General features: G+C 38.3%; 1 protein-coding gene across 1 annotated transcript; it reads right to left on the bottom strand.

The window, feature by feature from the left end:
* Nucleotides 1-10,477: 10,477 nt before the first annotated feature.
* LOC150081102 (zinc finger BED domain-containing protein 5-like) lies at nt 10,478-10,954 on the bottom strand. The gene has a single exon (XM_090380923.1). It carries the CDS (start codon nt 10,952-10,954, stop codon nt 10,478-10,480), a length of 477 nt encoding a protein of 158 aa, XP_090237049.1.
* Between the last annotated feature and the right edge of the window lie 1,599 nt (nt 10,955-12,553).

Below are 12,553 nucleotides of genomic sequence, written 5' to 3'. Positions count from 1 at the left end.
CCCAGATGCTGCCATCAAGGCTTGCCTCGGTTTAGAGTACTGGATGCTGAGATGGTTAAACAGGATCACTACGCAGCCATTTACAATCTCAAGAGCCATTTTATATGCCAACTTGGATGTCACGCCTTGGTCTCACATTATTGTGACCAAGAACATTCTCACGCTTGCAAAACTGCTGACCGGGAGACTCGACTCGCCGAAAACTGACTACCTGCTGACTCGGCCCCGCATGACGCAAAGGTGGGCGAATGGAACGCCATCCCCTCCAATCAGTAGCGCGCGCACGCAGCTGGAAAGCCTTCGGCGATTTTTTCCTTTGAACACCATTAAGATGTTCAACGATCTTCAAGCAGACCCAGAAAGGCTTTGCGCAGAGAAGATATACAGGACTGAAGTGTTTCAAAATGCATTACTCCACCTATAAATGTTGAGTGATGCCCACATATGAAAACAAAAGAGAATGCAGGAAATGAAGAATGAACTGGTCGGGACTGTTTTTGCTCCGCACTGGTGCTCCTGTTATGTTGATATTGGACGACTTATCTTTCTGTGAACTCGCTGTATTATGCTTGTGCTCTCTTTCTATCTGCCTGTCATGTAAAATAAGGCAATGATATATCTAATATAATTAAATAGACAATGTATAATTTAGAAAATGTATAATTTGTATAATTTAGACAATATATATTTGTATAATTTATAAAGACTGATTTGTAAAAATTATAAATAGATAATTATGTATATAACTTATATTTGTATGTATGAATGTGCACCCCCTGGTTAATAGCTGTAAGCTGGTGTCTCTTAGGAGAAAATAAAGATAATAATAATAATAACGTCTTGATGTCTCCCCTACGTAGCAACTGTTACAGTCTCTACAGGTGATGCGATACACCACATTGCTGCGTAAGACAGGTGTGACAGGGGTCTTCACGTTGGAGACAAGTGAACGTAGGTTCCTGCAGGGTAATTGCACACATTTGATGTTGTAACTTCTAAGGACCTTCGAGATGCGTCCTGACACTTCTGGATAATACGGAATGTAGGCGGACGATATACCGACTTGCTTCGGAGGTCTTCGGTTGGATGTGAGTTCTTCTGCCTGTAACAGGCATCTGCTTAGTACATGGGATGAATAACCGCATTTGGTTAGGTCCGCCTTCACACGGGAGATCTCGTTACGCCTAATTGTGTCGGTGCTATTTTATACTTTGTTTTTGTTAATATATAAACTGGGTAATAACTATATATGTATTTGTGAGATTGAACAGCGTTGCACAAAAGTCTTTCCCCATGTGAAATGTCATATTGCGAGCCAATATAATCTTTCCCTCTGGAACAGCGAATGCTAAGAAACTTTCGGATTCTCGCTCAGATCATTAGTAGAAATTTCACGTAAAAATCCCCTCTCCAAACCAGAAAATGACGTCACCTCGCACATACGTGGAGCTTATGAAAGCGCACAATTACCTTTGCGGTCTTCGATGAGGGATATTACCTTCCTACATTAGTCATTATCGTACCAAAATCATGGGACTTTGGTGGGAAAATTGTCCCAAGGTTATCCTTCTAGAAATTAGATGGGTTCTGCACTTTCTGCTCCAACTCTACGTTCTCCATCGCAGTGCTTCCACGAAGCAAGTTTTGACTACCAGTTACAACCAATTTATGAAGAGATGGTTTTTACCTCTTTCAAAGCATTGCAGTACCTTCTCTTACACACACCCTTTATCTGATGGAAATTTAGCAGTGACACATTTCCTGATGTAAACTGATTTGAATTTATAAATAAATGTTCTGATACAAGATGATGAAAGTTGCATGTCAACTACGACTTTTGTAGTGCAAATCCAAAAGTCAATGTCTGGTGGAGATAACACGTCACAAAGTCGGTGTCCTCGTGCGAAGCACGATTGGTAAGTTCGCCCTCATCCCCACAAGGGCTATGAAAAGATCTGAGGTCGCGTCCAGTCGTTATTTATTATTATTATTTTATTTTATTTTATTTTTTAATGCCCATATACAACCTGTTCAAGAAAACGAACATTAAGTCAATATCATTGACAAATGTCTGTGGGATTGTCTTGAATGTAAGAGACGCCCAGCGACGAAATTTTTATTGAGTTTACACTGAAAGGACAGATCGTGATACATCTGGTTCCTGGGCATCGCGACGTTGTCACCCCCTCTCGCTAGTGGAAGAACCCACCGCTTGGCAGGTATATAACTACACTGTATTCACGTAGACGGTATTCAATGTTAGTATGGATAAACGTCGCTCGCGAGTTAACTGACTTTAAAAGAGGGATGATAGTGGGTGCCGATGCATGGGTCTGTCGCAGGGTTGGTACAGAAATTGCACTATCCCCGTTCGACAGGATCAAGAGTGTATCGGGAATGCTGGTGGATGAACGTGGCCATCTACGTCTATCTCGCATTGTTTCAGCCACCCTGAGACATGTGTTATTGTTAGGGAGGCTCCTAGAACGTTACTTCAAATCTACCTCGTATTACTGCAGGTTTTAACACACTCTATAACAGGGGTGGGCAACTTGTTTCGGCAGCGGGCCGAATGAAATTTTCGTATCATGACGCGGGCCTGAATAGATTGAATGATTTAACAAAAAAAAAAAAAAAAAAAATCAGAACCTAAAAATTTTTATATTACTTGAATTACCAAATTATTAATGCATTTTTAAAAAAAAGTAAATATTTAAATAGAAGTCGATTATAGATAGGTACAGATAAGAACTACAATTTGGAATAAACATTTTTATTGTTATGATAACAAAGTAAATGCAGAAAACAAAAACTTTAATGTGAGCGATTACATTTGGAATGTTCCTGATTTATGATTTCATCAAAATTGGGATTCAATTCACTAGTGGCTATTCGTAGAACTGCTCCTAAATTTTCATCCGTTATTCTTGATCTAATTTTGCTCTTTGTATTTTTCATTAAAGAAAATGTAGTTTCGCATAGGTATGTCGATCCAAAGAATGCCAAATATTTCTGCGCATATTATCCAGAATATTTTTAAACATTTCTGAATTTAACGAGGCATAAAAGTCCGGTATTGTTTTTTCAGCAAATTGATTCTTTAATATTAAATTTGATTGTAAATGTATCAGTTCCAACTGGATACAAGGTGGTGCATCATTGACATTAAAATTAAATGGTAGGCTTATCTTTAGAAATTTTCTGAATATCATCAAATCTTCTTGTAAAATCATTAAATGAGTCACTTATTATAGCCTCATATTTCTTAAAATCAGCACATTTGAAGTTTTTTTCTCTTTTATGTAAGATTGGAAAGTGAGTTAACTGTTTATTTTGGAATTGTTGCGAAAATAACTTGAGATTTCTCGTAAACGATGTGACATTTGTATACATATCAAAACAGCAGTACAGCTGTGATTCATACTATATACATATCAAAAATAAATAGTCTTTTTCCTCGTAATAATAAATTTAATTCATTTTGATGCGAAAACTTTTATCAACGGAGAAGAAAAAGTCGTTCAGCCATCATTCATCTTTTAATTCACAAAATTCATTCAGCTTGTCCTTAGCATTTAAGAAGTTTACAATTTCATCCAAGAAATCATGAAATCGTTTTAACACTTCTGCAAGATTAAGCCATCTGATGTCCGTATGATAAGGAATATCAGTAAAATCACATTCAATTTCTTTCAAAAATGTTATGAATTGCCGGTGGTTTAAAGCTCTTCCACGAATAAAATTAACTACTTTCGTTACAACCGATATAACATGCTTCAGTTTTAGAACTCTTTTGCAAAGGGTTTCTTGATGAATTATACAATGTAAGAAAATTATTTCTTTTCCTGGAATACGCTTTATTTCGTCGCTTATTCTATTTAATAATCCAATGTTTTTTCCTGTCAAACTAGGACACCCATCGGTTGTGATGTTGACAATTTTGTCCCACTTTATATTATGTTTTTGCAAAGCTTCTTGAAGAGCTATAAAAAATCTTCGCCAATCGTTGTCTTTCATAGGATATGCAGAAAGTAATTCCTCCGTAATTTCAAATGTATGATTTATACGTCGAATGAAGATTAAAAGTTGACTCGTATCGGTAATGTCACACGACTCATCTAAAGCCAGTGCATGGTAAGTACAATCTTCCAATTTTAATTTTAATTGATCGCATAAATTACTCGAAATATTATCAATTCGTCTCACAAGAGTTCTTCGTGACAAAGAAATTTTTTCAAACGTCAGTTTTTTATCAGGGCATAATAATTCAGTAATATCAAACATTCCTTCACAAATTCCCCGTCAGAAAATGTGAGAACATTGTTTTGCAACCTTATGTGCAACAATGTAACTAGCTTTTGTCAGAGCTCAATCTGTATTTGACAAAATTTTCAAAGTATTTTGTTGCTTACGCAAACCACATTTTAAATTTTCTGCTTCAATTTTCATTTGTTCCGGGTGAAAAATGCCTTTTTAGATTATATTCTTTAAAAACGGAAATAGTTTCGTTACAAACCAAACAAACAGCTTTATCGTCTATATTTGCAATTAAATATTTGAATGTCCAATTATCATTGAAAATGCGGCATTCGGCATCAATTTTTCTTTTTTTTAATTGGCCCATTTTATGGGCTATAAATTATATTAAATTAAAAATTGTAAAAATTAGAAAAGGCATAAACTGACTTATAAAATATCTTATACCAATATTATTTTTTTCAATAAGAAGTCAAACCCAAAGGAACTTCGTTCGATCGATACTACATAGTGACATAGTGTTTTTTGACAGGCGGCACGGGTGCTTTCGCACAACTCCGCATTTGAATCTCTTGTGAAGTAAGACAGTACAGTACTGTCAAGGCCAGATAGCATATGTTAGTGTATGTTCATGTTTGCTTAGTGCGAGTTATGTTGTTCATCTGGCCGCTTAGCCTAGGGTCTGTGGAACACCACAGACTGCTAGTTACCGTCACTGGCACTGGGAGCCGGACCAGGTAAGTGGGAAGCGAACTCTGGCTGGTCGACCCCGGGGTTAGCCTGAGCTTCCCAGGGAGGGCAAAAAAAAAAAAAATAAATAAAATAAAATAAAAAAATAATAATAATAAAAAAAATAAATAAATAAAAAAATAAAATAATAATAATAATAATAATAATAAAAAAAAAAATATATATATATAAAAGAAAAAAAAGAAAAAATAATAATAATAATTTTTTTCTTTTTTTTTTCCTTCCTTTTTTTTTGAAATAGGAGCGGGGATGAGAGATTGAGAAGAAAGCAGATAAGCAGAAGAAAGAGGGAAAGGTAGGGTGGGCTCCCCCTTTGGGGAGCCCACCCTACCTTTTCCTCTGCTTTCTTCGAAATCAGTGGGCTCCCCCTTTTGGGGAGCCCACTGATTTCGAAGAAACGCTTATTCGCAAGTACACATCCAAATACATCTTCGCCCTACACAAATATCCTGCAGATTAAAGACAAACAAAGAAAGAGTTGTAAAATTCAAAATGTTGCAATCAAATTCAAAATGTACGCAATAACAACCCACCACTTCCTCGCCACAAATTTCCACTGCAGAAAAACCCTCTCCTCGCCTCACCTTCTCCGACATCCTCACCGCGCCACTAAGGCACTACTGAAGTCAAACTGGATCGATACCAGACTTCAGCGTTGCCATCCTCAACGGAGTCTGCTCCACCCTCCCCACATGATATTGCTATAATAAATCACCTGAAACCTACTAAGATTAGAAGGTGATACCACTCATTAAACTTCTAATTTTGAATGGAGGCTTACAAATACAGTGATGTGCAAATCTTAAGGACCGGTCAGATTACCGTGGCACCTCGGAACAGACGCACGCACGTGGGAAGGCTTACCTCAGTACATTATTATTATTATTATTATTATATTAGGGCTACCCGTAAATGATTACATTAACCCGTATTCGTGTCTGTAAATTTCGTGTGTTCTCTGGTCGATTTGCCTGTTTTGCTGGACGAAAAAACCCCAGTTTCTGAGGGAAAAAACCTTGCTATCTACGCCTGAGACCGACTAACTCAGCCACGGAGTGAAAAAAGCCCACTAAAGTTCCTCCCGTCATCGACGGGATTCGAACCCGGGCCTTTTCCACCCGGTGTGGGGAGGACGGTGACGGTACCACTGTGCTACCCACGAAGACACTTACCTCAGTACAGTAGCGTGCATCGGTTACAGTACCGCCTTCCAGGATCTGGACTTGTGTACGTCCCTCCAAGATAAAGCCTCCCCAGACGAGAACCGCCATATCGATCCCTTTCAGTGATGTTTGCGGGGTGATACCGTGTGCCAACCTCTCTCTCTCCAGATTAGCTGACGTCCAGAATCGCTGCTCAGACTGAATCTACCCTCATCAGTGAGTACCTTAAGAAAAGATTTTGTGGTCGTAACCTTTAGAAATAGTGTTGGTCCTTAAGTTTTGCACACCAGTGTAGTATGAAAAACCAGCAGATTTACATATTCGACCAAATTTCATTACCTGTCTAACTCCAAAAAAAAAAACTATTATTTTTAGGCCAACCGAAATAATTAAATTCATCCGCTGTGCTGTGTGTCTTATGTCTGTGAATTGAGTGTGTTCTATGGTCGATTGGTCTGTTTTGCTGGACGAAACACCCCAGTTTCTGGAGAAAAAGAACTTGCTATCTACGCCTGAGACCGACTAACTGAGCCACGGAGTGAAAAAAGCCCATTTTAAAGTTCCTCGCGTCACCTCTTTCACTCCGCTGGATATCGCTTGCAGCCTCGATATTCTAATCAGAATATCGAGTGGGAAGGCAAGGATACACCCTACACCCACAGTATATATACATTAGAGCAGTGACGTGCGTATTATGTCAGTATACATTCCATTGTTAACTGAACAATTCAACCAAATCACTTATTATTGTTCAAAGGCAACAGATTCTCATTGTAAGTCACATCTATTGTTTACTTTTCTCCAAAATTTGAGCATAGATTAAAATATTGAGCCTAACGGAACATGAACAACCCTTGGCACTGACCACAACGTATCCGTGGACATAAAACATTGGATCCGTTATAGATTGAACAGCAACGAATGGGCCTGGAGTACCGGGGTCCATAGTTCACAAATACATATATAGTTATTACCCAGTTTATATATTAACAAAAACAAAGTATAAAATAAAACCAGTAGCTTTCGGAACGCGTGTCCCTTTGTCAACTGACAAGTTAATACAAATTTTGAATACAATAAAACGAGCAAAGTGTGGCACGTTAATCATGCGTCATTGTTGTTGCACGGACGTGCGTTGCTTTCTACGCCGCTGATCATCCAGCAATAAAACGGTTGTTTCCAGGATGGGATGTAGACGCATGCCTTTCTGGCGATTTAATGCCTTAGGATTGTTCATTTCAATATATATACACTTATAATTGAATAATGTTTGAAATAATTAGAAACTGAATCTTACATAAAAAAGGGTAAAACATACATCAGAGGCAGCAAAAAGCATTTTCCTCTACATGACGCTTGAGATATAAACTTAAATGAGAATAATGATAAAAAATGGCATAGCAAGACATAATGATCAAACCAACAGGGAGGGAAGAGAATAAAATTATTCATTTTTCGATTTGTAGCTATGCTACCTCCTCTCATCTTTCCAATTTTTTTTTTTTTTTTCATTCTCCTCAACTGTTATTGATACATAACGCGTATTTATGTGTAGTAACTTCTGAACACTTCGCAACTTTAGCGTTTTTTTTTCCCCTTCGATAAATTTTCAATTCTTCCCCTGCAGCAACATTATTCCCTTCCTCTTTCAACTCTCTCTCTCTCTCTCTCTCTCTCTCTCTCTCTCTCTCTCTCTCTCTTTTTCCCTAATTATTTATCTTTTGATAAGTTTTCACCTGAAAATTACGGGACACCCACTGAATTGCAGGAAGAGATAATCGAAAATTTTACGGTAGCGGTTTTACCCGAGGGCTAAAGGGATTAACGTTCCGCAATACAGTAGCGCCCGTAAAACCTACTCCAGTGAGAAGTTGCACCGGTCACTGCTTTCTATGTGTTCATACCCAGTGAGAAGCTTCAGCTGCGTGTCGCTGCTGGTTCCAAGTAAGCGGTCACCTGTGTTCTACGTGTAAGCACCCTTAGAGAGAAGTGTCCGCTAACAAGAAGTCTGAGGGAGAAAAAAAAAAAAAAAAAAAAGAAAGAAAAATCGTTAAGCGTTTAATGTAAAATTAAATTAAATTATATACAGATTTTGCACAATATTTTTGTAAATAATATACATACAATTGTGCTATGCATATTATGACTTTATCTTAAGAAAAATACATACAGTAATCACTTATTTTCTTCTGCACCATCTTCCGGCTGATAATTTTGTTTTCAACATTTGTTTGGAGTGAAGAAACCATCGAAGTCTTTCAGTATCTTCTTCAGCGGCGAAAAACATTTTTAAACGATTGATTTGTATAAGCGCTTCTTCTATTTTCATCGGTGGTTCGTCGTTAATATGTTCTTCGACAGAATGACCTCCTTCCATTTCTTCATCCTCATGAGGAACTTCTTGAAAAATATCGATGATAATGTCGTTGATATCTAGAGCACCATCTTCTTTAGTGAGGTTCGAGTCTATATCTTTGTAGCCAGGGTCATTTGTAGCGGAAGTATCGTACATTATCAATAGATGTTGAAGTTCTTGTTCTTCTTGGTGCTCCACATTGCTGTTCACAATTTCAATTTTTGCGTTTGAGAAGCCAGACTTTACAAAACAGTTCACGACAGTTTGTTTTCTAATTGCGTTTACTGAAGAGGAAATCCATTGAATCGGATCTAGGATGCTGAGTTTCTTTGCAAGGTCACTCGCACATGTTACATCATTCATGTTTGCAGTGAGATGTCTTAAAACACGTTTTCTGTAGTGAAGTTTAAAATTTTTTATTATCCCTTGATCCAAGGGCTGACACTCTGCAGATGTGTTTGGTGGCAGAAAAACGATTTGAATGTTGGACAATTCAATGTGCGGGTAAGATGCAGCATTATCCATGAAAAGAATAATTTTTCTGTTTTGACGAATCATGTTTTGGTTAAAGTGACTTATCCATTCGCTCATGATATCTCGTGTCATCCACGCTTTTTTATTAGACTTCCAGTCAACATTCAAAAGATTCAACTTTATGCCCTTGAAACAACTAGGATTTTGTGGTTTTCCTATAACAAGAGGTTCAAAGACTCCCAGCACATTTGTACACAATAGTACAGTCAAGCGTTCCTTAGAAATTTTTCCGCCCTGGCACTTTTCGTTTTTAAGACTCATTGTTTTTTCAGGAAAAGCTTTAAAAAAACAACCCTGTTTCGTCACAGTTGTAAATATCCTTAGCTTCAAAATCACGACATAAATCTTCCAATTTGACGGTCCACTCACAATCCCAGTATCAACAGATCCACCTTCACCACTTACGGTTTTCCAAGAAATGTTATGCCGAGTTTTGAACTTGTCTAGCCATCCCACAGAAGCTTTGAACTTATTTACTCCCATAGATTTCGCAATCTCCAAAGCCTTTTCCCTAATAATAGGCCCATTAATGGGAATTTTTTTAGCACGTGCGCGACAAATTTGAAGTCCAACAATTTTCGGGAATGATTTTTGAACCTGATCATTTCCGTGTTGCCAAAATTGTTTGAGCAGTTCATTTTTTTTCTTTAGGATGTCGCTTACCTGCGTCTTCCCGATTTTGAATTTTGCAGCGAGATTGCGAACACTATTTTTTTGCCGATCATACGCATTAATGAGTTCGACTTTATCTTTTAAAGTTAAATGTTTACGAGAAGACATTGTGTACTTCACACGACACTGAACAAAACTGAAAACTGAAACTGAAAAGACGAAAGGCCGACCATATCCCCCCCCGCACACACCGAATTCATCAGAAGTTTTACACGTGCCTTAAAATTCTTGAAAAAGGGTTTAGAACCGCGACGTAAACCTTGATAAAATTCAGAGAATTGGAAATAGAAAATAAACACACGATTGAGGCAATACGTGGAAGAAACGTTCCTAGAAAAAGGGCCGTGAGCTCTCCCGCAGTCCGTTATGGGGAGATCAAATTAAGTGCTAATCTAAACGAAACAGTGCAGATTGCCTGTCCGCGTCCGTTACAGAGAATGTCCGCTAGACAGAAGCTGCAAACACGTTAAAACCAATGGAGGTGAGTTGCGGAATTTGAAAATGTCCGTTGTAGACAGATGTCCGTTAACGAGAGGTGTCCGTTAGGAGTAGTTTCACTGTATAAAGTTTTTCCACACAGTGCCTCTTGGCGTATAATGCTGTGATATTTTAGTACAGGACGATTTAAAAAATTTTCAAGCAAAGTTGTAGTGCCATTAGCTTTAACTATCATTGACGGCGCTCCGTCAGTACACACACTGATGAGTTTATTATAATCTAATTTTAGATTTTCTAGGCATGATTTTTACCATGCAATGACTCCAGACTGCCATTCTTCAAAGACATTAAAATTATCATCAATTCCTCTTATAAAAATGCTTAACTGGGCTACACCACATATGTCCGTTGATTCATCCGAAGCTAGAGAAAAGAAAATACAAAAATGGACAAGATCTTCCAGTTGCTGAGATACATCCTGAGAGAGTTCCTCGATACGTCTCGTAACTGTCTGCCTTGATATAGCAATTTCGGCTGCTTTCCTTTCAATACCTTTATTACCAAGATGGCGTGCAAATATTTGGAGACAAGGCTTAACAATTTCTTCTCCGTCAGAAAAAGGTTTATTTTTTTTCGCCAATACTAAAGAAATTTCATAGGACGCTTCCATCATCGCCAAGTCTTCACAACTTACTTTAGCAAATATATTTTGTCTTCTTCTGATTTCTTCCTTTTTCTTAGTCACATATTCTTTTCGTAGCTCAGACCCAAGAACGAGCTTCATTTTTCCTTCTATGTTAGTCTGATGCTGTGATTTAGCATTAGCATTAGCATTAGTAGAGGCATATGATGCAAGAAAGCAAGCTTATTCAGCATCAGCCAAAAAAAAAAAAAAAAAAAACTCTCCCATTTCACCCCTCCGTTCGTTCGAAATACCTGTCCAGTTGAGCTTTAAATTTGTTTAGGCTATCAACTTCAACAACAAGTGATGGAAGTCGGTTCCACCAACCAACCACCCGCTGGCCAAAGGCAAATTTCCGCACATCTATCCGACATCCGTCCTTCCTCAATTTGAATTTATGCCCTCTCAGGTCATTATTCTGAGCAAGAGGAAGAATCCCATCAGCATTGAGTATGCTCAAACCATTCTGGGCTTTATACACCTCAATCAGATCACCTCGCAGGTGCCTAGTCTCCAAACATTGTAATTTGCAAAATTTAAGCCTTTCTTTCTAAGAGCAATCCTTTGTTCCATTCACTAATCTTGTTGCCCTTCTCTGTACTTGTTCCAACAGCTCTACATCCTTCTTAAAATGAGGCCTTCAGACCTGTATACAGTACTCAAGGTGTGGCCTGACCATTGCCTTATACAAGGGAATAATTACCTCCTTATCCCTGCTAGAAAAATTCCTCTATATCATTGACAAGACACTATGAGCTACTCTTGCAGACCATCTGCACTGCTCAGAAAACAACATATCTGCTTGCACAATTACCCCCAGGTCCTTTTTGTTCTCTATCACTGTCAGTGTAGTACCGCAGAGTTGATACATTGCTCTGGGGTTACTGTTACCCATATGTAGTACTTTACATTTGTCAATGTTAAACTTCATTTGCCACCTCTCAGCCCATCTGTTCAACCTTTCCAGATCCTGTTGCAGCAGCATAGCGTCAGTAGTGTCCTTAACGACCCTGCCAACCTTTGTATCATCTGCAAACTTAGACATTAAACTTGATATCCCATCATCAATATCATTCATAAACACCGAAAACAACAATGGACTCAACACTGAACCTTGAGGAACTCCACTAATAACATTAGTCCACGTTGATTGAGCAGTGTCCATTGATTACCACTCTCTGTCTTCTGCCACTCAACCATCCCCTTATCCATAGCAGCAATTTGCCTCCAATGCCACACAGCTCCAATTTGTGCAGCAGTCTTCCATGTGCAACAGTATCAAAAGCCTTTCTAAGATCCAAATATATAATATCAAAGTTATTCCCTGCATCCAGTTCTTTTGTGACTACATCATAGTATCCAATCAAATTGGTCAGGCAAGACCTGCCCTTAACAAAACCATGCTGCGTCTGAGCTATAACTGAATTCTTGTCTAGATGATCCTGCAGTGCTTCTTTAACCAGTGCCTCCATTAATTTACCTGGAACAGAAGTTAAACTAACAGGTCTATAATTACTTGTGTCAGCCTTTGATCCTCCTTTGTGAATTGGGGTTACATTTGCACATCTCCAGTCTATGGGTACCTCCCCTGAGTCCAAAGAAGCTCTCATAATTATGGCTAGGGGTTTGCATACTTCCTTTGCTGCCTCCTTTAATATAACTGGATAGATCCCATCCACCCCAGGTGCCTTTTTTATGTTT

Source organism: Mastigoproctus giganteus, chromosome 9, assembly GCF_048544385.1.
Source record: "Mastigoproctus giganteus isolate SK-2022 chromosome 9, ASM4854438v1, whole genome shotgun sequence".
Classification (NCBI taxonomy): domain Eukaryota; kingdom Metazoa; phylum Arthropoda; class Arachnida; order Uropygi; family Thelyphonidae; genus Mastigoproctus; species Mastigoproctus giganteus.
Note: the sequence above shows the minus strand (reverse complement) of the source record. Positions and strands in the feature narration are given on the sequence as shown.